This window comes from Hemicordylus capensis, chromosome 6 (assembly GCF_027244095.1).
Source record: "Hemicordylus capensis ecotype Gifberg chromosome 6, rHemCap1.1.pri, whole genome shotgun sequence".
Lineage (NCBI taxonomy): Eukaryota > Metazoa > Chordata > Lepidosauria > Squamata > Cordylidae > Hemicordylus > Hemicordylus capensis.
In genome coordinates this window covers 1,815,074-1,839,058 of record NC_069662.1, presented here as the reverse complement: position 1 = coordinate 1,839,058, position 23,985 = coordinate 1,815,074, and the positions used below count along the sequence as shown (strand labels likewise).

General features: G+C 50.9%; 2 protein-coding genes across 3 annotated transcripts; one reads left to right on the top strand and one right to left on the bottom strand.

The window, feature by feature from the left end:
• Positions 1-3,584: 3,584 nt before the first annotated feature.
• Positions 3,585-11,664, bottom strand: LOC128331945 (diamine acetyltransferase 1-like). Of its 2 annotated transcripts, XM_053266048.1 has the most exons (6): positions 11,398-11,655; positions 10,544-10,598; positions 7,803-7,886; positions 7,094-7,195; positions 5,293-5,333; positions 3,585-3,941 (listed from the first exon to the last, which is right to left on the bottom strand). In XM_053266048.1, the coding sequence occupies exons 1-6, from the start codon at positions 11,458-11,460 to the stop codon at positions 3,765-3,767; spliced, it is 522 nt and encodes a 173-aa protein (XP_053122023.1). In that variant the 5' UTR covers positions 11,461-11,655; the 3' UTR covers positions 3,585-3,764. The 2 variants fall into 2 exon arrangements, with proteins under 2 accessions (XP_053122023.1, XP_053122024.1); XM_053266049.1 differs by lacking the exons at positions 3,585-3,941; positions 5,293-5,333 and adding an exon at positions 6,410-6,799 and having other exon boundaries at positions 11,398-11,664.
• A 4,108-nt stretch (positions 11,665-15,772) lies between these two features.
• On the top strand, positions 15,773-23,755 carry LOC128331946 (thialysine N-epsilon-acetyltransferase-like). Its single transcript, XM_053266050.1, has 6 exons — positions 15,773-16,281; positions 17,031-17,082; positions 18,661-18,744; positions 20,095-20,196; positions 21,317-21,357; positions 21,467-23,755. The coding sequence occupies exons 1-6, from the start codon at positions 16,219-16,221 to the stop codon at positions 21,641-21,643; spliced, it is 519 nt and encodes a 172-aa protein (XP_053122025.1). The 5' UTR covers positions 15,773-16,218; the 3' UTR covers positions 21,644-23,755.
• Positions 23,756-23,985: the final 230 nt, after the last annotated feature.

The following is a 23,985-nucleotide window of genomic DNA, read 5'->3' as shown; positions in this document are numbered from 1 at the left end:
GAGTCATGCTTTGGGGGCCCAATCCAATGCACATTTACTCGGGAAATCCCATTTTGTTTCAGAGCCCGGCAGCATTCGGTGGAGCTTACAGCCTGGGGAACATGGATAGGATCAAAGCCTTTGTGTCCATGGCTTAATTGCTGATTTCAGTCAAGGTTATAAATGAAAGATTCGTCCCCACTGGCTTTCCATTTGGGAAGCACATGGAAATGAGGTCTTCCAACAGAACTTCTAAAAGCCTTATCATGGTGTGGACCACTAGCGGATCGGCTCCTGAACTCCCCATAGAGTCACTGAATGGTTATACTAGACACGGGGTCTGTCCTCACAGTCATAGTTGAAGTAGGAGATGCCGCCTACCTTAATTCAAGAGCTGGGCGCCCTTCTGGTTTCCGATCACGTGTTAGATGAAAGCAAGGCAGGGAGCGGGATCGTCAGTCAAGCCCCAGCTGCATCAGGTGATCTTCTTGCCTACCTTGTGCAGAGGCTGGGGGCAGAATCTGGGCAGGCCACACCCGCCCAATCCGGCTGGGGCTTCACTGACAATCTATGTCTCCACATCCTGCCGTGCTTTTATCTAACACACGATCAAAAATCGGGAACACACCCAGCTCTCAAATTAGCGTAGGAAGCTTCTCCTACTAACGCCAAATGTTTAGGTTGGCTGCTTCAACCAGCCTCTGCAGTGGGGGTGGACCAACTAGAGCGGTCCACCCCGGGAGGCTTATGGATCCATTCAGCTTCCAGACAGCCCTCGGGGAATTTCCAGTGTCCAAAACTGGTGACATTGTCGAAGTCCTGTTGAATCTCTAGAACATGAAGACAGCCCGGGCTATTGACATGGTCACTCCTAAATGCCTTCCCTGGCTTGGTGGAGCCTGTTTTGCTCCTTGGTTCTCCTTTGAGCTTGGGGCAATGAACCAAATCAGACGACGGCTAGAGCAATGCTGGAGGAAGACCCATAACGAATCTGACTGGACACGGACTGTTTGTACGTCCCATTGTGAGGACTACCCCCCACTCGGTGGCACTAGGGTTGGTGAAGAAACCATTTTTCTCCGCCTCCATTCCGTCTGCCTAGGCCAGCAGAGTTCTTCCATGTGGCAAAGTAATTGCTTCACACAGGTAGCCCACTGTGCCCAGTTTGCTTGACACTTTGCAGACAAAGTTGCTCGCATCTGTGCCACTTTGGACTCCAGAGATGTGCCTCGGCAACCATCTGGTCCTGCTGTGTTGGATTCTTCCCAGTGAATGCCGCCTGAGGAGGTGGTCAAGATCCTGGGCAGTGTGCGGGCAACACTGTGTGCTCTGGACCCTTGCCATTCTTGGCTAATAAGATCTGCCAGGGATAGAACAGGTAGATCGAGCCTCAAGCAGGTGGTGGTAAGACCTCGCCTAAGGTGGTAAGACCTCACCTAAGGCTCAGGTGGCAATCCCTCTACTAAGAAAGCCCTCCCTTGATCCTCCCAGCCCTTATAACTATGGGCCCTTTTTTAGGCACGGTGATAGAGCATGTGGTGTCTGTGCAGCTGCAAAGTCTTGTATGACACAGATTATCTGGACCCTTTTCAAGCTGGATTCCGCCCCGAGTTTGAGACTGAAACAGCCTTGGTCGCCCTGGTGGAAGACCTACGCTGGGAACGAGACAGGGGGATTGCATCCTTGCTGGTTCTGCTGGACCTCTCAGCAGCGTTCAGTACCATCGGCCATGGTATCCTTCTGGACCGCCTCTCAGATATGGGGACTGGAGGGTGCTGCATTGGAGTGGTTCCGGTCCTTTCTTGAGGGGAGGTTTTGGACGATGGTGCTGGGGCTCAACTCCTTGGCCGTTGGCCTACGGGGTCCCGGAAGGCTCGGTTTTGTCCCCCATACTATTTAACATCTACCTGGAGCCGCTGAAAGAGGTCATCAGGAGGTTTGGACTGAAGTGTCATCAATATGCAGATGACACTCCTCTCTGTCTCTCCTTGTCGTCGGGTCCTAGGGAGGCAGTGGATGTACCTGACTAGGGGATAGAGGCGGTGATGGGCTGGATGAGGGCTAGCAAACTGAGGCTAAATCCAGACGAGATGGAGGTGCTGTCAGTCAGTAAGAAAGCCAGTTGGGATGGGGGGATTCAACCAGCTCTGGATGGGGTTGTACTCCCTTTGAAAGAGCAGGTGTGCAGCTTGGGGGTATTGCTGGACCCGGCTCTGCTTTTGGAAGCTCAGGTGGAGGCAGTGGCCAGCAGGGTGCGCCAGCTGCATCTCTTTCTCAAGAAGGCAGATCTGGCCACGGTTACCCATGCCTTAATCCCTTCGTGGCTGGATTATTGCAATGAGCTTTACGTGGGGCTGCCCTTGAAGACTATTCGGAAACTTCAGTTGGTGCAGAATGCAGTGGCTAGGAACTGTGCACTTGAGGCATATTACACCCATTTTGGAAGAGCTGCACCAGCTGCCAATTTCTTTCAAGATCCAATTCAAGGTGCTGGATATTCTCTTTAAATCCCTTAATGGTTTGGGCCCTGGATTTCTGAAGGACTGCCTGCTCCCAAGGGCTTCTGCCCACCCAACAAGGTCATCGGAGGGGGCTCTGCTCCGTGTGGCGGCAGTGAGGGAGGCTCAACTGTGGTGTGGGCAGGACGGGACCTTCTCTGTTGTTGCCCCCAGGCTCTGGAATGCTCTCCTGGTGGGTGTCCATTCTCCGGCATCTGTGGCTGCTTTTAAAACAACAACTGAAAATGCTTTTATTTGTTCAGGCTTTTACCCCTTAAGGGTTGCCTGTCTCTCTTTTCCCATCACTCTGTTTTTGTTTTTAAGGCTGTTGCTTTCTGGTGTTTTTATGGTCTTAACAGAGATTAATATTTTAATGTGATTTTATGGAATTGTATTGTATTAACTTTTGTAAACCGCCTTGGGATGGGTTTTTATGAAAGACAGTATATAAATGGAATGTTAAACCAACAAACGTTGATCACATGGACAGCCTTAATTTAGAACTAATGTTATCATGTTTTCGTCTGTAGTTCTATAAATTAGAAAGGGTGACACTCTCTTTGTTTTAATGGAATTATATTCTGCTCTGGCCAGTGTGAGAGCTGGAACTATCCCACTGGGTTACGGCAGGGGTGTTCAAACTTTTGTTGGACTACAACTCCCATCATCCCCAGCCACAATGGCCAAAGCCCAAGAATAATTGTGTGAAAGATTTATGGCACAGTTGGGCCCTTTGCATTTGCCTATTCCTGTTAATTATCACTCAGGCCCCTGACAGAGGGAGAGCATCAGGCTGCAGATCTGGGCTTCTTGGGGCGATGAGGAATTCGAGAAATTAGTTTAATCTTAAAAGGGAGCTAGACTCAGGTTAAAGATTAGTTATGGGGGACCTCCAGTCTAGTTATAGAATAAACTTCATTGAACATTTCCATGGTGGTCATCGTCCTTCAGGGCAAAAGGATTCTGTGGGCCCCTGGGTGCTCCAGAGAAACGGACTCTTTCCCCCAAGAGGCGAGGGGCCGGGGCTCAAGCCCCCTCCTCTTGTTCCAGATTTGCAGGACCTGCTTGTGGTTAGTCGGGGAAATGACAGAGGCATTCTGTGCATGCTCAGAAAACAACTCTCTTTTATTGTGACATAGTCCTGGCACTGAAGCAAGGCCCAGGGCTACGTCCCAGTGAATCCCAAACACGTGGCCTCCCTCCCCTCCTGAAGGCCCACTCACAGGACACAGCAGCTCCATTCCTCCCCCAAAAGGCTCGGTGCTCAGGAGGGTCACCTGTCGGTGGCTAGAACTTGCTCTGGGCTGCCATCTTGCGCAGCGATTCTTCGTAGAAACGGAGGAGCTGCCAGCCTTCTTTGACGGTCAGGTCTTCGCCTCCACGTCGGAACAGGAAGTCTAGGTTCTCCGGCTTTTGCGAGGATGTGTGCATGCGCAGCTGGGTGCAGCCATTGAGCCAAGCAGCCTGAGGGCAGAGGACAGAGGGCAGCCCAAAGGAAAGTCAGTCCCGTCTCCACCGCTATCTGGGGGTATCAGTAACAACCCATCCAAACACTGGACCAGTAACAGAAGAGCAGCCCTGCTGGATCAGGCCCAAGGAGGCCTCTCTAGTCCAGCATCCTGTTTCGCACAGTGGCCCACCAGATGCCCCTGAGGAGCCCACAGGCAAGAGGTGTGTGCATGCCCTCTCTCCTGCTGTTGCTCCCTTGCAACTGGTCTTCAGAGGCATCCGGCCTCTGAGGCTGGAGGTGGCCTATAGCCCTCCGACTAATAGACGTTGATAGACCTGTCTGTGAATTTGTCTAAGCCCCACTTAAAGCCATCCAAGCTGGTGGCCATCACCACATCCTGGGGCAGAGAATTCCATAGATTAATTACGCGCTGCGTGGAAAAAGTACTTCCTTTTGTCGGTCCTAAATTTATTGGCCTTCAGTTTCATGGGGCGACCCCTGGTTCTAGGGTTCTGAGAGAGGGAGATAAATTCTCTCTCTGTCCACTCTCTCTCCTCCATGCATAATCTTATATACCTCTGTCATGTCTCATGATGACCAGTAACAAGCAATATTGACCAGCCCAAACACTGTTTTGGAGGGATAGCAGGCCTCCTGCAACCAGCTTCACAGGCGAGCCATCCCACACTCCCCTTGGCCTTGGGCCAGTTCATAGTGGCCAGCAACAGTGACGTGGGGACTCCTTCCTGTGGTCTCTCCTCCCACTCTACTCTAGTAACGTGTGTCCCATGTGGGCAGCAGCCTGTGATCCCAGCACACCTCTTCAGAGGCGTAACTATAGGGGGGCAGGGGGGGCACGTGCCCCGGGCACCATCTTTTCTGGTCACGTGGGGGGCGCCGCCATGACCAAATTTTTTAAAAAAAATTAAAAATTTTTGTTAATACAAATGTTTCCTGCTCAGTGCAGCAGCGCTGCAGCAGTCAAGGGAGCGCGTCGGCGCCCCCTTCCCCACGAGCGGTCCCTTCCGCGCGCCGCCTGCGCCCCCCCCCATTGCTTTGCTGGCGCCTGGCGGCCAGTCAGTGGCCTGGCTTGGCGGCGGCAGCGGGCGCTTGTGAGGAAAAACCTAAGTATAATGTAGTATGTTGGGGGGTGGGGGGGCGCGGTGGGGGGCGCCATTTCAGTGCTTGCCCCGGGCGCCCTTTTCCCTAGTTACGCCTCCGCACCTCTTGGATCGTGAGATCCTTGGAAATGACGTGGCCTGACCCCCCAGCCACACACCGGCACCTTCCTCACCGTCCCTCCTCTCAGGAAGAACAGAGCTGAATGGGGACAAAGGGTCGGGCCGGGCCCAGATCCGGACTCACCTCTGCCGCTCGCAGGAATAACATGTCCCCAATGAGCTTCCCTGCAAGAGAGAACCACAGGAAATCTGTTGTGAGATCATATCAATGGACTGAAGTCGGATATGGGTGGGAGAGAGTGGGGCAGGGAGCTAGGTCTCCTGGGTTCCCTCTCCAAAGAATCCAGTGGGTAGTAGCGGGTGTGCCTGTTATCGGAATGAATGGAACCAGTGTTCCCAATGTCCGAAGGTCACTGCAGCTGGGAATGATGGGAGTTGCAGTCAACAGTATCTGGGAATCCCTGGTACAGAGAACAAGGAGCGGAACCCTAATCAAATGGGATCAGTTTGACCCCAAACGACTGGGATGAAGGATAAATGGGGGCCTGTTTCTGGAACTCCCATTCATTTGCGGAAGGTAGGATGGTGCAGGACTTTTAGTCTGCCTTTTTGCTCTGGTGGCAGGCATGATTTGCAGATCCCCTCTGAGTAATGGCTAGCTTTTTACCCATGTTTGACCCAGGGTGGTGTGGATTTGTTTGTTTTTATAAAGGCCATGGGGGGGGAGTGCTATTTTATCATGGCAGCGGTGGTCATTTTTGTACCCAAATGGCCCTAAGGTTATTTTATGCAAGTGTGTATTTATTTATAGCTCCATTTGTACACTGCCTTTCATAAAACTCATCCCAAGGTGGTTTACACGCATTAAAATATAATAAAACACCATAAAAATCAGACTAAAACATTAAAACCAGTAAGAGCCATAAAAACACCAAAAAGCAGCTGCTATTTTTTAAAAAAAGAGCAGGATCAAGCAGCAGGGGAGCAGAGAGGCTGGCAAAGGGTAAAAGCCTTTTTCAAAGCAGCCCCAGATGTCAAAAAGCGGACATTCACCGGGAGAGCATTCCAGAGCCCGGGGGCAACAACAGAGAAGGCCCTGTCATGTGTGCACGACAATTTAGCCTCTCTCAATGTTGGCACACGGAGCAAAGGCCCCTCTGACGACCTTGTTCGCGATGATTGATTGATTGATTTGTTTGTTTGTTTGTTTGATGATGATGCGTCCTGGATGGTTGGGTGAGGGGTGCAAGTTGCCTTGAAGCTGCTGCAGCTGCTGCAGGTGAAAGCAATAAAGAAGCAGCTGAAAGCAATAAGTTTTTTATTTGGAAACCCTCAAAACAAATTGGAACTCTTTGAGTGGGTCCTGAAATGAAAGGAAAACTAAACACTGAAAAGCCAGAATTTTAAACAAACAAACAGGCGCCCAAAAAATAAACATGGCTTAAAAACGAAAGCAAAGCAGTGCACACCTCTACAGAAGAAAGACACATTTTTCTCCCTTTCTCATAATCCTAAAATTCACCAATGACTTTAATTAGCGGCAGATCCTGCACTGGCAAGAGGAAGAAACTTTTCATCCAATTTCCAGCTAATTGATGGAATCTGTGTGTTTATTGGTGCGTTACATAATGCCTTTTGTACAGGCTTCATTTGCTGCCAAGGGCGTGAGGAAGGCCACTGGCTTAGGTAACCTGAAAAGGAAATTAGACAAACACATGGAGGAGGAGGTCTTTCGATTACTATTCACCATGTTGGCTAAGTGGAGCCTCCAAGTTCAGGGGCAGCCAACCTGAGAATGTCAGGGGCTGGAGGGCAGCAGCGGGAGAGAACTCTTGCCCTGCTTGTGGGCTTCCCACAGGCATTGTTTGGTCAGGGTGAGACGCAGCGTACTGGATCGAGTGGACCCCAAGTGTGATTTTCTGTTTGTCCCTCTGGAAGAGGGGTAAGGGACTGCAGAGTGCTCTACTCTAGAAACCAGATCATACCTCTAAATTCGGGCATGACGTACAGATTGTCGATGTACAGGTTCTTCCCTCTCCAAATGCTATAGGTGTAGACGGACAGGATGTACCCGATGAGAGTGTGACCTGTGGGGCAGAAACACAACACAGCCAGTTTGGCAGGGTGAGGGCGTGGGGGAGACTGCTGAGCCCCCAGCCCTGGAGGGCCCCCAGCCCCACACAGCCTTCCGCGCATCTGTCAATGGCACTTGGTCTGTGCCAGGGAGAAGAAAGGCCTTTGAGAAGCCTGCAACTGGGCTGCGATCTTCGCCGCCACGGCCCTCCTCCACCCAGGATTCCACACTCCTATTTATTTTTATGCATTTATTGCACTTATATGTCACCCCATATAAAATCTCTGGACAGTTTGCAAACTCAAACACAGCAGCAATTAAAACCTTAACTCATCTAAAACACACGGAAATAGCAATCAATACACTTTAAAATATTATGAACTAAAATAGGTACATTGTCTTTAAAATATGAACTGATGAAAAAGGTACATTTTCTCCTCCCCCTTCCCCTCCCTTTTCCTTTCCGACTTCTCCCCAGACACTCTCTACAGGATCCTCATTGGGACAAACGTCTAAACAACAAAATAGAAATAGTGGATAGAATACAAGCCCCAGTTTTGGGTTGCTACAAACGGGCTGGTGGGAACTGCAACCGGACCTCCCCCGAGTATCTTATTTACCTTCCTTGGTTTTTTGCTCGGGAGGAACCTCAGCCACAAAGCACTCGTATCTGGGGTGCTTCCCGAATCCAGCCTCCTTCAAATCTGGGGCAGAAGCAGGGAAGGGAGAGAGAGGGAAGGGGTTAGCAGCCCTGCAACATTTAACTGGTTAATCAGCTAAACTACTTCACTTTAAAACTTTTTATTGACTAAAACAAAGCAAAAATAGGCAGCTGCCTTATACAGAGTCTTGCTGAGTCTTGTCTACACTGACTGGCAGCAGCTTTCTAAGATTTCAGGCAGGAGCTTTTCCCAGACCTTCCTGGAGATGCTGCCAGGGATTGAACCTCTGACTTTCTACAGGCAAAACAGGGACTCTCCCAATGAGCTAAGCCCCATCCCTCAAGGCAAGGGTTCTCAAACTTGAGTCCCCAGATGTTGATGGACTACAACTCCCATCATCCCCAACTGGGAGCTGGAGATGATGGGAGTTGTAGTCCAACAACATCTGGGAACCCAAGTTTGAGAACCCAACCCTGAATGCTTGATTGATTAAGTGCCATCAAGACAGGGTCGACTTTTAGCAACCACACAGGTAGATTATAGACAGATTCCTTACCTACCTTAATGAGCCCCAATTAATAGGACAGCAGGGGTTTTTTTAAGTGCATTGTTTTATTATTATAAAAACTGCAGATACCAAGAAGAGGCCTTCCCCTTTCCCCCACACACAGGAGAGAAGGCTGCTTCGTAAACAATGCCTACTAACAGAATCCAAAAGCAGGAAGCATGTTTTCAATACAAAACTGTGCTTTTTACTCATATGCAAATTTAACAATTGATTAATTAAAACTTAGGGTTTCAGCGAAGAAACCAGTGAAGAAGTTGTTAATTGGGCAACGGTCCTAATGAACATAGGAAGCTGCTGCCCTATACCGAGTCAGATCCTTGGTCCATCCAGCTCAGTATTGTCTCCCCAGATGGGCAGCATCTTCTCCAAGGTTGCAGAAAGGCGTCTTATCTCTCGGCCAGATCTTGGAGATGCTGCCAGGGATGGAACTCGGGACCTTCTGCAGGCAAGCAGGCAGGTGCTCATCTTCCCAGAGCAGCCCCATCCCCGAAGGGGAATATATTACAGTGATCAGACAAACATGTCATCTTTGCTCGTCTTTGATGGGAAACAAGGATTCCCAAATGTTGTTGACGGCCATAATCCCCAAACCAAAGTTATTACATAATTTAAAAAACATTGTTTTAATTATTTTATTCTATTGTTCTTATTGTCATGTATCTTAATCTGTGACTTCTAAATATTTTAAATTTTGTACACCGCCTAGAGATATACATATCAGGCGGTATAGAAATATGATATATAAATAAATTACAACTGGGGATTCTGGGAGTTGTAGTCAACAATGCCTAGGAACCCCTGTTAGAGGGAATGGGGACCCCTGTCTCCCATTCAAACAAGGGCAGATCCTGCTTAGCAAAGGGGGAAATTCATGCTTGGTTAGTCCTGCCACAGAAGCAAGAGGGCCTGCAGGGATGAACAGGGTGATCACGCCAATTGTAAAAAGCAGGATCCATTTCCAAGCAGGATCAGGCAGGCCCGGCCAAGAGACAGCTGAAGGGAGGAGCCACTGAAGACATCGAAATATCTGAGGACCGGCTTGCCTCTGGTTCTGGGACCCAGGCCAGCAGCCCTGCTTTTGATTCTTAAGCTCAATCGTAAACTCAGTCGTAATAATTATGCCTTTTAAAAAAAATTATTCTGATTTTTATTTATAAAGACAACACATCCAGAAATATTAAAGATTACAATGTCTAATCCCAATCTTTGTAATATGCATTTAAGCAAAACAATTTAAACAAAATTGAGAGAATCAAAAGAAACTAAAATACAATTTAAATTATTACCGTGTTTCCCCGAAAATAAGACAGTGTCTTATATTAATTTTAGCCCCCCAAAATGCACTAGGACATATTAGCGGTACATCAGAAATTACTGCTAGGTCTTACTTTCGGGGTAGGTCTTACTTTCGGGGAAACAGGGTATATTAAATGGTAGCAAGCATGAATTGTTCCCTTTGCTAAGCAGGTTCTGCCCTGGTTTGCCTTGGAATGGAATAGTGCATGTGAGCACTGGAAGACAGTCTCCTGAGGGGATGGAGCCGCTCTGGGAAGAGCAGAAGGTTCCAAGTTCCCTCCCTGGCAGCAGCTCCAAGATCGGACTGAGAGAGATGCCTGCAACCTTGGAGAAGCCGCTGCCAGTCTGTGAAGACAATCCTCAGCTAGATGGACCAAGCGTCGGACTCTGCATAAGGCAGCTTCCTAGGTTCCTAAGAAAGAAAAGGTTCTATGACATGCACAACAATTTTAAATGCAACAAATCTCATCTTAAATTATTCCAAGAAACGTACATGTTTGTACATTATCCTGAGTTTTATTGTTCCCGTAATGATACTTGCATATGTTTTTTAAGGTCTCTAATGTTCCAACACAGCCCCTTTGAAGGTGGAAGCAGCCAGGTGAGGCTAGGAGGAGCTCTTCCCCGCCCCCGCTCTCGGCAGGTGCCTCCAGCGTGGCTACCCTTCCTTCCTGGGAAAGGTCACGGAGGAGGGAGGTGGCTGATGAGATTCAGAGCTCTGAGGAATTCCTTGGGGCCCGTGCCCCACGGGCCACCCCCTAATGATGCCCCTGCCAGGCAGCCTCAAGACAAAATGTCACCCACCCAGACATACGCATCATAGCCCCTTCCTCACCTTCCTCTTTGATGCGGATCGTGTCCACGGGGACGCAGTATAAGCCTGCAATCTCCTGCAGAGAGAGAGAGAGAGAGAGAGAGAGAGAGAAATGGGACTCAGCGGTGCCCGTCTGCAAGGGCAGCAACAGAACTCTTGGGCGCCTCCTCGTTCTTCTGCCGCTCCCCAACCCAGCAGGGCCTGCTTTAGATGCCAGGACACCAGGCATCTAAATAGATTTAGGTTCCAGAACCCAGGAAACTGGGTTCTCTGGAGCAGGAGTGGCGGGCTGGCCTAAGCCGGGGTGTTGATGCCTGCAGCAAAAAATGCAGAGGGCAAAGGAAGAAAAAAAACCCACACACACCCCAAATAACCCACCCACCCACCTCCGCTCATTCACTTGAGGCCTGCTTGCTTCAGTAGGCCTTGCAAGGTTGGAGAACTTCCCGGTTAGATTTGCCGTGCCCCACCGCCCCGGAATTCCGGGGTTCACCTGGGTTTTAAGCATCTCACCCAGCTTGCTTTGCCCACCCAGATTCGCCCAGATTCCAGCTTTCATTCAGCAACAAAACAAAACCAAAAGCTAAGCTCCCGCCCTTGTAGAAGCAGAGTTCTGGAGCAAAACGTGCCGTCACTCTTCTGCTCGACAATTATTTTCCAAACTTTTTACATCAGATGCAAATTAGACACCCGGATTTGGAAAGCCAGAATATGGCCACCCCATTCCCGGTGGATTGGGCCCTGTGGTTCAGGACTATCTCTTTCTCACTCTGGCGCCACACACACACCCCAGGCCCCCAGGCCCCCAGGCGCCTAGTTCCACTTGCTTAGGGCTGTGGGGCTGCAGAGAGGCCTTCCCACCTCCTGCCTCTCACCCTCACAAACCGCATGAGGTCCTTCATGTCCTTGGGAGCGCACTGGCGGATAAGGAAGCTCATGGCGGCGGCGGCTGCTGCTCCTGCTCCTCCTGGCTGCCTTCCCCTCTCCCTGGGCCCTTGAAGGAAGGTTGGATCTGCACACCGCCCCCCTTGGTCTTCCTGTCCCCTCTGCTGCTGCTCTGGCTCCTGGGTGCAAGTCCAGCACTTGGCAGCTAGGCTTCAGCAGGCAGCAGCCTGGGATCACGGCTCCCCCCCCCCCCCCGCTTGCCTCCCTGACTTCCTTTGGGGAGGGGCCTGCAGCAAGAAGGTCCCAAGGTCAACCGGAGCAGCCATCCCGCAGGGCTTGGAAGACGGAGGACCCGCCATCGCTCAGAGGCCGGACACGGACACGGACACAGCCTTGCAGGCTGAAGGTCGCTGCTTCCGCTAACAAGACCTCAAGTCGCCAGTGCTGGAGAAGGGGCCTTTTTTGGCCTGAGATCTGAGAGAACCGCAGCTGCCAGCCAGGGCAGGGCGGTCCTGGGCAAGGCGGCCCAAAGGTCTGACTCAGCACAAGGCAGCTTCCTAGGTCTGGAACCCACAGAGCTCTGCATGGCCTGATGTCCCCCACCCCCACCCCAAAGAGGCTTTTAATGGCAACCACTGGACAGGATGGTTCACCTTAAGTGGCACAGCGGGGAAAGGCTTGACGAACCAGCAGAAGGTTGCCAGTTCGAATCCCCGCTGGCGCTATATCGGGCAGCAGTGATATAGGAAGGTGCTGAAAGGCATCATCATCTCAGACTGCGCGGGAGGAGGCAATGGTCAACCCCTCCTGTATTCTTCTACCCAAGACAACCACAGGGCTCTGTGGGCGCCAGGAGTTGAAATCGACTTGACAGCACACTTTACCTTTACTGTATAGGATGAGGAAATCCCATGCAAAAGCAACATCAGAGCCTGTCTGGAGGAGGCCAAACATCCCTCTTCTCCAGCATCCAGATTCCCACATCGATGCCTGTGGGGAACTCACAAATGGTGCAAACAGCCCACTCCCACTGTTGCTCCCCAGCAACTGGTATTTAGAGATAGACTGTCTCTGCATGGGGAGGTTCCATCTAGCCATCATGAATAATAGCCATTGACAGACCTCTGCCCCTCTTGCATTCATTATTTCCCCCTTTTAAGCCATCTAAACCGGTGGCCATCCACGCACCCTGGAGCACCGGATTCTACAAAACAATGTGTTGTGTGCTCACTTATAAACAAGTTTCAAAAGCTGCAGTCCCAATCCCGGGACTGCAACCCCACTTCGTCGTTCTCTTCACTGTGAGATTTCTCCATGCAGGCCTCCTCTCTGCTTCCACCAGTGACCAGTCCATACACGAACCCACCTGCCCTCTGACCCCGTGACTGCCCCTCCATTTGCTCAGCAGCCTCTGGTGAGAGACCTGGGCGGAAGGGTCTCAAACGCCCGAGTACGCAGGGTTGTTGTCCTGGCCACTCTCAAAGAAGGCAGAGGAGCAGATGTTTGGTGAGGCAGGGCTTTCCTCCAGAGAGGCCATGCTGAATCTTCCTCAGCGTGGCCTGTTCTTCCGTATACTTCGCCGTCCTGTCTCCCATTACAGCTCACCCAGGACGGACGTCAGGCTAACCAACCTGCTCTCCAAATCCCTTGCGGAGAAAGGCTACAAACAAAATATCAGCAGGGTCTTCTTATGAGGGTCTATGGAGATGGGGAAAGCTCTCTGTGCTGCCCGGAGCTCCTTTGAGGCAAGATGGGGGCACGTATGCAATGAATACCCGGAAAAATGCAAGGATTTCTGACAGAGACCCAAATGTCAAGACTGCCAAGGCTTTCGTTATCCTGCGTCAGCCGGTGACACTTCTTGCCACCGTCAACCTCGCCTCCGCTGCTTTTTTCTCCCACTCCTTACTGAGGGATTCGGGACAGGGACACCTTATCTCTGACTTGTCCACACCTGGGATTTGCAGGAGGTTTCTCCAAATGTTTGCACAGAAGGGAAAGCTGCCTACACGTCCTTCCAGGGAGCTGAGCGCTTGGCGGGGTGCCCTCCCGACCTGCTGACTGGTTAATGTTTCCTTTGCCCCTAAGCCCCAGGACTTCGCCTTACAGGCCAACACCTCCTCCGTGGAGCCTCCCTTACACACCCAGGCTGGGCCCTGCCACCTGTTTCGTAAGCAAGCCCATCCACCTCTCCAGATCCCCACTTGGGATCTCGTGTTCCAGGAGACTCGGGACCTGAGTTCAAGGGCGGCTTGCCATGCCCCCCCCGCCCCCTGTGTCCAGGTCCTCCTCACTCTCCTCCACTGCCTCTGGTGTCCGCAGTGGCTCCTCTCCCCCTCGTCCTGCCTGACCCTGGCATTCATGAGAGCCGCCATGCTGCCTGCAGGTGGGCCAAGCGTCAGGTAGAGCAGCATGCAGCTGTGCGCAGCCCTCCCTGACAGATGGTCAGCCTGCAGGCAACGCAGCTCTCCTTAACACCAGGGTCAGGCAGGATGGGGCAGAGAGGAGAAACCAGGGGCCAGAGGAGGTTGCTTGTCCTTTGGCACACACACACCCCCCCGCAAAGTTCCAGAAGCTCTTTCGGAAGAGTCCTTTCTGGCCCACTCATGGAGCAAGCAGGGGGAAGGGTGCCCTTGTTCCTGTCCAGGGCCTGGGGAGATCCAGGCTGCTGCAACCCCACGAACAGGAGGAACAAAACCGGAGGCTTGTGCTTGAGGAGATGGCACGGGAGGTTTTGTAGGGCATCCAAGCTGTGGGGTTTGCTGGTGGGGCCGTTCTGAACATGGTGGGGAATGTTCAGTGCGGGAGGAGAGCTGGTCTCCTGGGAGCAAGCATGATTTGTCCCCTTTGCTAAGCAGGGTCTTGCATATGAATGGTGTATGAGCCCTGTAAGATATGAGCACTGTGAGCTAGTGTGGTGTAGTGGTTAGAGTGCTGGACTAGGACCGGGGAGACCTGAGTTCAAATCCCCATTCAGCCATGAGACTTGCTGGGTGACTCTGGGCCAATCACTTCTCTCTCAGCCTAGCCTACTTCACAGGGTTGTTGTGAGGATAAACTGAAGTATGTAGTACACCATTCTGGGCTCCTTGGAGGAAGAGCGGCATATAAAATGTAAGAAACAAACAAACAAACAAACAAATATTCCCCTTCAGGCATGGGGCTGCTCTGGGAAGAGTATCTGAGGTTCCAAGTTCCCTCCCTGGCAGCATCTCCAAGAAAGGGCTGAGAGAGATTCCTGCCCTGCAACCTGGGAGAAGCTGCTGCCAGTCTGTGAAGACAATACTGAGCTAGATGGACCATGGGTTGGACTCAGTAGATGGCAGCCTCCTACGAGTTGCTAGCTGCCCCAGAATGCCCCTGCAGGACAGAGAAAGTGTCCCATCATTCTAGGCAATTCTTGCTAACTCAGAAATGACAGTTGAGCTGTGCTGGATTTTTAGGCATGAGCTGAGTGGGCTACAGCTGAGGGCCTCCTCGTGTTATGAGGGACCCGCCTCGAGTACCAAAAAAGGACTGAGGTTCAGGATTTACACTGTGTATTTTCACTGAAAGGTATTTCTATTGTAAGGTCACTGTTTTGTTCCATTATGAGTTTTCCGTTGCATTTGCCAAGGAAAAATAAAGCTTTATAATTCCTGTTTCCATTGTCCTTTTTGTCAGAAGAATATAAATGTTTGTCATGCTATGGGACCTTTGAGGCTTGACGTAGCTTAGGGTCTCAGCGTGTCATAATCCAGCCCTGCGTTTGAGGATCGGCACCGTAAGGTCTGCACCAGCGTAGTGTGTGCTGCTAACTCCTAAAGGTATGCAGGAGAACTCTTCTGCAAAACTGCAGGAGAATTGCTGTGCATAACTAAATGTGAGGATTTAATGCTGTCCTCTTAAGGAGGAGAGAAGTTTGCAGGTAGAGGCATGCTCAAAGGGAACAGAAGAGCCGACCAGGCAGAAATAGCTCTATTCTGCGGCCTGTGATGGGTCTCTACACTTCAGGGCCTCAAAGAACGACCTGGGCTTCATAGCACAGAGCCTTTGCACATAGAGGAATCTTTAGGCATGGTGGTGGAGCTGGCCATGAGAAAAACCGAAGCCAGGGCAGTTTCTCTTGCCGGGGCCCAGACGGCAGCAACGCGCTCCAGGCAAGGCACTGCCACTCGAGTCCAGACCCAATACGGGCGGCACTCTGCACAGACAGAAAGTGTGTTGCAGAGGAGCCCTTCCCCTTCTCTTCTCTGGGCTCTGCAGCCCAGCTCACCACCAGGCAGGAACATCCCCCCGTGCTTCTTGCACGTGATGTCACACGACCACAGGCCCAAGGAAGCCTCCGTCTCTACTCCAACACCCCTTTCCCCAGAGTGGCCCACCACCAGGTCCCTCTGGGAAGCCACCCAACCAGGAGGTGGTGAAGGCAAACCCCTTCCCTTGCTGCTGCTGCTGCTGCTCCCTTGCAGTGGGTATTCAGAGGCCTGGAGCCACCAAACTAATGGCATGCATGCACACCAGGCTGCCGTGCCTAGCTAGCAACTCCCACCTGGCAGCCGGAAAGGCTGGAAGGCCCCTAAGAGATGGGGAAGGAGGACACCGAGCGACCCTCTGATGTTTCCAAACAGACAAGGCTGGGGAGGGTGCAAGTTTGGGCAGGGCGCCCCAGGAGTGGGTGGTTAGGCACCGCCTGGCAGGGGTGTCTCCTGCTGCTGCTGCTGAACGTCTGCTTTATGCAAACCGGGGAGGTGGGGAGGGAGGCAAGTGCATTCCTCAAGCGGACCAGAGTCCAGGCCAAGCAAGCGTAGAGGAGGGACCTCAGAGCAGCCATGAGCTACATCATCCGGCCTTGGGCCACCAAAGACCTGAAGGATATCATGCGGCTGATCAAGGTGAGGTCTGCAGGGGTGGGGGGTGTCGGGGCTGTGCTGCAGAACAGATTGGAAAGAGGATGCACAGGATACCTACAGGCAGGCAGGGAGCCCGATTTCTGCCCACCCACCAATACACTCCCTTTCGCGGGGTGGGGGGGATGTTATTTGGGAAACAGGGACTCTCCTTTCCCGGGATTGTAGACAAAATTTTGACCTGGAGAATATGCCCCAAAGACTTTAGTGGCTGCAGGAGTCTTTGAGAGGGGAAAGGCCTTCCCACCGGAGTCTTGCTTTGGATCCTTTTAGGGGTGCCCAGATAGGACTCCTGGCCGACCCAGTTTTGGGGGGATGGGGGGGAGGAAGTGGCAGTGATGGGGAATCGACTCCTTGGAATCTCCCTCTCAGAGAACTCAGGAGTCCTGGATTCAAGGGCAGAGGTGCCGCTGGGTCATTTTGGAGCCTGGACCTAAAGGTCTTTGAAGGGCCCCACTCCACGGCAAGTTGAGCATCATTTTTAACATGTAGGTTCTTGAGGGCACAAACCACACCACCCAGGACAGATTAAAGATAAAAAATGGGGCAGGGGGAGAGGTTGTGTGGAGGCCCTGGACTTGGGCCACCAAGTGCAGGGGTAAGAGCGCTTCTTTTCAAGGGTGCAGCAGCATAACTGTATATAAAATAAATAAATAACCCCCCAAAAACCATGCTACATACAATCCACAACTGCCACCTACATCCAAAAGGAATGCAAACTTAATGTCTTTCAGGAATGCGCAGCTTTTCACAAAGCCTTGGACCAGGTGAAAACCGACCCAGAAAGTAAGAAACTGATTTTGGCGTGGCTATTTGCAGTCAGATCGATTCCTGTTTTGATCCAGTAGATCAAATGGCCTTTGGCCGTTGTGTCTGGGAATGATGGGAGTTGTAGTCCAAGTTTGGGAAACCCTGCATGAAGCGAAAGTTGCATCCTACAGGATTGTTCAACCCACCCAGAGGAATTAACCGTTCCTGCTTTCACACTGCCGGGATATGCCTTCTGGCTTTGCATATTGATTGATTGATTCAAAACTAGCAGGTGAGGCCTGTCCTTGACTGGGCAACGTCACTTTGTGTAGATTACACTTGTAGGAATTGAGAACAAATAGGACCACTGAAAAAGGCCATGTCTACCAAGTAAAGTTTCCATTACTCTTTCTACTACTGATCTGGATTGTTTTGTGACCTGTAACAGTAAATGTTTATTTGCACTAAAATGGCAGTTGAATAGGCAACTTGATTTTAATTTTATTAGCAAATATATTTTATGATCACTAATCATAATAGTCATGACATTTTCCTGATAAAAAATAAAAAACAGTATTTAAAACTTCCACCCGGCATATTCCAGTGTAAAAAGTAGTCGTGCGTTCAGCTACTTTCAGCGGCAGGGTTGTGTATGCAAAATTTGGTGTCTGTAGGTAATTCAGGACTTTATTTTGCTCAAACAAATCCACAAACAAACAAACTCTTCAAAAGATGTGATAGGAACTAGGCAGTGAGTCCTGTCGTTGACCGGGCAAAGGCATTTTGTATAGATGATACCGATAGGAAAGTTCAAGAAATGAAATCCATGTAATAGAATTTTTTATGTGCTTGCAAAAGGGAAGCAAAAGAACAGTTTGAAATCTGTAGGACTTCAACTTCAAAAATTACTCATGTTTTTGAATAACTACCATACATAGTAAATTTGAAAGATCTGCCGCTTCTCTTGTGCATGATGTCATTTTTTAATGATGGATTGGATTATTGTGTGTCAACAGTCTGTTGAAAGTAACAGCTAAAATATGATGATTATATTCAGAATTTATTCCAAAAAACAAATAAATAATCATATATGTAAACCTTCCACTCAGCATATTCTAGAGTAAAAAGTAGTGCATCAAGGGCTAATTTAAGTGACAGGATTGATTAGGCAAAATTTGGTATCTGTAGGTACAACTTTATTTTGCACAAACAAGCAAGCAAAGTCTTCCAAGTATACATGGGAGAGTTCTGTCCTCCTCCACCAGTGCAGAACTGCTGGGGCGGCTCATGACAACAAAACACATCAGGAGTCCAGTGAGAAAAGAAGAGGCCGTCCAGGCGGAGGGCTGCCCCTCCCTCGGATCAAGGGCTTTCCTTTTCCTGGCACACCAGGACTGCCCAGGTAACAGTGCAGGAGATGCCCTCGATTTCTCTTGCTGGTGTCGATTCCACAGCTCCAAAGGACCCCCACATGGCTGGAGACGTTGCAAGTAAGTCTGAGCATAAGTGGCCCCCTAGCAATAGGTATGTTTGTCTATTCGTGAATAATATATAAATTGAAATATTTTGAAAAACCTTCAATTCATTGTGTGTGTGTATTTCCCCCCTCCATAGTGCTCAGAAAGGATGGGTTTGGGAAAGAGGCCACCTTTGGATGCCTGGTAGCTGAGGTGCCCCCAGGACAGAAGAGCAAAGAGGGTGAGAGCAAGAGCTGGTCGGCTGACCACTTTTTGGGAAGCGGGGAGCGTGGCCTAGTGGACGGCGGGAAGAGAGCTGGTCTTGTGGCAGCAAGCATGACTTGTCCCCTTAAGCTAAGCAGGATCTGCCCTGGTTGCATTTGAATGGGAGACTAGAAGTGTCAGCACTGTCAGATATTCCCCTTCGGGGATGGAGCCGCTCTGGGAAGAGCATCTATAGGCTCCAAGTTCCTTCCCTGGCATCTCCAAGATAGGGCTGAGAGAGATTCCAGCCTGCAACCTTGGAGAAGCCGCTGCCAGTCTGTGTAGACAATACTGAGCAAGATGGACCTATGGTCTGACTCAGTATATGGCAGCTTCCTATGTCCCCATGTTCCTATGTTGTAACAGGATTGTAGCAGGTGTTGTAACGGAGGAGGCTGCACTCAAGCAAGCAAGAGCAGAAGACGGCATGCTGTAGCTGCTAAGAGAAGTGGCTGCACACTGGCATGTTGTTCCCAGCACAAATCTTGCTTTTTTTCGTGAAACTCACTGGGTATAAGCCACATTCTTGGTTTCAGTCCACCATCTAATGCACGGCCGCAGAGCGGGAGCTCACTCAGCTCCCAAAACTGGAGGGGGGGATGCAACTCCTACCCAGTTTCTTGTCATGTGAACGGCCCAATTATGATGCTTGCGTGTTCAGATGTCTGCCCACTTGTATGCCGATTTGTGTGTATGGCTGTGCCTCATTGTACACAGTCATCCCTGCCCAACATTAACCTACAAACTGCACAAGTGTTGAATGTAACCTATGGATAGAGCTATGATAACTGGCCAATCTGACCAGGGTGGGGGTGGGGGGCTGCCCCTTCCTACACCCTAGATGGCGGCTATCAGACTCTGGAGCTGAGTAAAACCCACCCCGCTGAAGGAAATGCTCCTGGCAACCACAACGCCATGCCAGCCAGGTTCCTGAGCTGTTGCAGCTCCTCCGTGCCCCCTGCAAAGTGTGTGGGGCCCTGAAAATGCTCACCCCCACCCCCCGCCCATGGCAGTCCCTCTCTCCAGTCCATCGGCCGCCCCTCTCAAAGCATCCAAGATATGTAAAAACCCGAATCCTGGTGATAAAAAAGAATACATGGGCAGATGCAGGCCAATTTGCTTAACTTGCATGGGATATGGACTGTACACATGAAGCAGATTTATTTATGTGCTTCGTTTCTACACACTGCTGTGCAAATGAAGGATCACAAAATGGCTGTGACATCAGTGCAGAATCTGGCCTCAGGAGGGGGATTCGGACTTGGACTGAGCCATCTCTACCCAACACTAACCTTTGCTCCTGTTTACATGCCATTTCTCTCTCCAGGTCACACTATTATTGGGTACCAGTTCCATTATTTGACCTACTGCACGTGGGACGGCCCAGTTCTCTTTGGCGAAGATCTCTACGTGGTACCAGATTTCAGAGGTAATAAGGAAGCTGGAGTCCCTCTAAGCATGTGCAGAGTTCCTCGCTCTAATAAATAGTGGACACCTTGTCAGTGGGCTCCCTATAGAGTACTGGGGTGGGGGATGTCAAGCCAGGCAACCAAGCCCACGTACAGAGGCTGGACAGGCATCTGTCAGGGATGTGATAGCAATTTCCTACACTGAGCAGGGGGTTCAACTAGAGGGTTTCCAGGGTCCCTTCCTACAATTCTGTGGCCTTTGCTCCCCGCATCATTAGGGCCACTCTCAAAAAGTTGAAGCTATTGACTTTCTTTTTGCTGCTCTACAGCGCCACCCACATGGTGGCCAGAGAAGGTACTGCAGCTTGTCAGGCCCAGCCAGACCAGGTGATGTGAAGAACCAAGAGGGGCCTGGATGGGCCTATATAGCTGTTGCTTCAGCCTTAGTTCCTCAGTGAGCAACCTGTCACCATGAGTAGCTACACAGGCCACCTTGCCTTAGGAACATAGGAAGCTGCTGCCGCCTGATACCAAGTCAGAGCATTGGTCCATCTAGCTCAGCATTGCTGGCAGCAGCTCTCCAAGGTTTTGGGCAGGAGTCTTTCTTTCCCAGTCCTCCCTGGAAAGGCTGCCAGGGACTGAACCTGGGACCTTCTACATGCAAGCATGCAGAGACTCTGGCCCCATCCCCAAAGGCAACATGGGTGCTTGACTTTGCCTTGCCTCTCTCTTCTTGGTGGCCTGATCCTGCCTTTGTTACCTGCCCCTGGTCCCTCAGATCCCTGTCTGCATGCCCAGAACCTGGCCTCCAAACAGATTGCCCTGTTTGGGCCTGACGTGCCCTCCCAAGGAATCTGCCTGCTCACCCTTGGAAACAGGGCACTGGGTTAGGTGGGCCCATCATGCTCTGAGCCAGCAAGGCAGTTCTTATGATCAGCAGCTCTCGTTGTCCTGGAGTGGAGCCTTTCCCCATGCTGCTGTTGCGTCTGGGGAATACGACCCAGAGATCCTGCGCTCTAGCAATAACTGTGTGAATACCCGAGTCCCATCGCCCCCCATAGTCTGCACACTAAGCAAATCGCTGACATGGAAAGGTGGTGATCCGTTCTCCTCCCCAACCCCCTTTGTTTCCCTGAACAGGCAAAGGTGTTGGCACAAGCCTGATGAATAAAGTGGCCAAGGTGAGCTGGGATGGAAGGTGGGCTTGTGGGGCAGCCCAGCCGGACACCCTGGGGGCTTGCCCACACACTGCCCCACTGCCACTGACCCCTCCCTTCTCCCCCACGTTAGGTTGCGCTGGAGAAAGGCTGCTCCCAGTTCCGGTTCATCTCGGCCAGCTGGAACCAGCCAGCGATGGATTTCTACAGCAAGTTGGGCGCTCTGAATGTCACCAGCACCGACCACTGGAACCTCATCCATCTCGACAGCGAGCACATTCGGAAGCTGGTGGAGCAACCCCAGAAATAGAGGTGGCCCAGGTCTTGCAAGGGGGCCACCCCACCAGGACGGAGCTCTGCCTCTCAGGCCCCCTTGACCCCCCCCCCCCATCTCCTCCTGTGCCTCCATGTTTCCCACCATGGAAGCAATTAGTCCTCTGGAGTTTCAGGCATTCTTCCCAGAAACGGCATGCATTCCTAGGGCTGCTTGGAAGAGTGCGGGGCAGCGGGGAGGACCACCCTCTGCCAGCCATTCATGTTATGACATCTCCCTGTCCCAATGCTTGAATTTCAAGGGGGGCAGGCAAACCCCCAGCTCCTTCCCTCCCTCACAATGCAAGCCCTGCCCTCCCTGACCCCTCCTAGAGAAACCAGGAGTCTTGACTCCTTTGCTTCCCCTTCTCTCGCCTTTCAAAATGCATCCCTGCCACCCTGCCGAGAACCCAACTGTATGCCCTGACTCCCCTCCTCACCCCACTCAAAGAAACCCAGAAGTTTTGGATCGGAACCTGTTCCCATTTTGCAGGTCCCTGTTATTTCCTGGGAAAACTTGAATGCAGGGGTGCTCAACCTTGGGTCCCCAGATGGAGTTGGACTAGCAGTCCCAGGGAGTTGTAGTCCAACCACACCTGGGGACCCAAGGTCAAACACTTTTGCTTGGAGGCATTAATTCCAAGCAGGTACCCTCCTCCAGCTAATCCTCTGGACACACTGAAAGACCGGCTATTGAAATGCATTGGTTTCCTCCAAAGGCCCATTGAAATGCATTGGATTTAAGAATTACCATTCAAATGCATAGAGCCCTGGGTGACTGGTTGGTTACACTTTTTTAAAAAAAGGTCTATAAATAGCCAAAGGAAAAACAGCCTCAGAATAAATAGGTGGTTGTTAGTCCCCGATGCAGCTCACAGGCCTTTCTGAAAAGCCTCCTCACTCAGAATGACCATTCCAGTTGTGATGGGTAACTGGATTCTGCACCCTGCCCTTGGGACTCAGAATAAAGCTGCAAAAATAACAGGGCTTCCTTGCTGGTGGCATCTGGCCGCCTGTTCAAGTCCCGCTTCTCCATTTTATTGCTTTCCCATTCCAAAAGCATTGCATTCAGTCGAATAAATCAAAATCACCATGCAAAAAAGCATGAAAATGCAATAAAAAATCAATTTAATTTCTATGAAAGGTTGAACAATGTCAAGCTGCCCAGAACGCAGCACCCAAAGGTGGAGAGCCGGGTGCCCTTGCCTTGTCTAGAACCCAGAGGTGACTTCCACTGAACCAGGCATTCAGAAGGAGCGGGTGCATTTCCATAGCCAGCTCTTCCTGGTCTGGGGTGTCCCCTCATTCTGGAAGGACCCTCCCCAAATGTTATGCAGTTAACTTTCCCCCCAACTTGTCATGCTATTATATAGATGGGTTTCTTGCACTGATATGTTTCCTAAGGTAGAGTTCCCACATTGGAATCCCAGATATTGTTGGACTATAGCTCCCATTATCCCCCACCACAGTTGCGGCAGGGGATAGTGGGATTTGTGATCCAACATCTGGGGACCCAAGTTTTGGAAACCCCATCCTAATGCAATGAAAGGTTCAGACCAACCTTTGAAAGATGAGAAAGAAAGAGAGCATTATGCATGACAAAATGCTTTTGTGAGCCCCTTTTGATTTTTTATAAAAATGCACCTTAAGGGAGGGGAGAAGCACCCATCTGTATTGCAGTCCCAATACAAATATAAGAAATAAAGATAAGAATCTCCTCCTCGGATCCCAGACTCTATAAAGGGACCAACATCCACCTTTCCGTGACTGGCAGAGGATCAATCCACTTTAGGGATTGCGTATCCGTTGGCTGCCCAGGATACCTGTCAGCTCTCCGAATTTTTCAATGCAGGACACCCAAGTGAGTGGAGGAGGGGGGCAGTGTTGGAGAGGCAGACCACACACACACACACACAATCACACACACTCCCTCCCTCTCTCCCTCCCTCCCCAATGTTACTGCTGAGTTTATGATTGTTCCAGGGATTATGTTGTTCTTTGGACCGATGGTTATGTTTATTGATTGCCTTTGATATTGTTGTCTTATCAGCTGCACTGCGTTTCCTTCTGAGCAGCATGGAAATAAATTCATACACAGAAATGAAATGTCCCCAGAGGTGTGTATGGTCTCAGAGCCTGCCCTTGTGGAAGAAGCAAGCACAAATTGTTCCCTTTGTTAAGCAGGATCTGCCCTGGTTTGCATTTGAATGGGAGACTACCTGGGAGCACCCCTCAGGGGATGGGGCCGCTCCTGCCTGCTTGCATTTAGAAGGTTCCATCCAGGTTCCCTCCCTAGCAGCAGCATCTCCAAGAGAGGGCTGAGAGAGATCCCTGCCTGCC

Excerpts from the sequence above, each read along its gene's own strand:
- LOC128331945 (XM_053266048.1), bottom strand. The coding sequence starts at position 11,460 with ATGAGCTTCCTTATCCGCCAGTGCGCTCCCAAGGACATGAAGGACCTC. Across the intron at positions 7,196-7,802 it reads CGAGCAAAAAACCAAGGAAG|GTCACACTCTCATCGGGTAC; the intron begins GTAAATAAGATA and ends TCTGCCCCACAG. Across the intron at positions 5,334-7,093 it reads CGTCATGCCCGAATTTAGAG|GGAAGCTCATTGGGGACATG; the intron begins GTATGATCTGGT and ends TCTCTCTTGCAG.
- LOC128331946 (XM_053266050.1), top strand. The coding sequence starts at position 16,219 with ATGAGCTACATCATCCGGCCTTGGGCCACCAAAGACCTGAAGGATATC. Across the intron at positions 17,083-18,660 it reads GGTGAAAACCGACCCAGAAA|TGCTCAGAAAGGATGGGTTT; the intron begins GTAAGAAACTGA and ends CCCCCTCCATAG. Across the intron at positions 18,745-20,094 it reads AGGACAGAAGAGCAAAGAGG|GTCACACTATTATTGGGTAC; the intron begins GTGAGAGCAAGA and ends TTCTCTCTCCAG.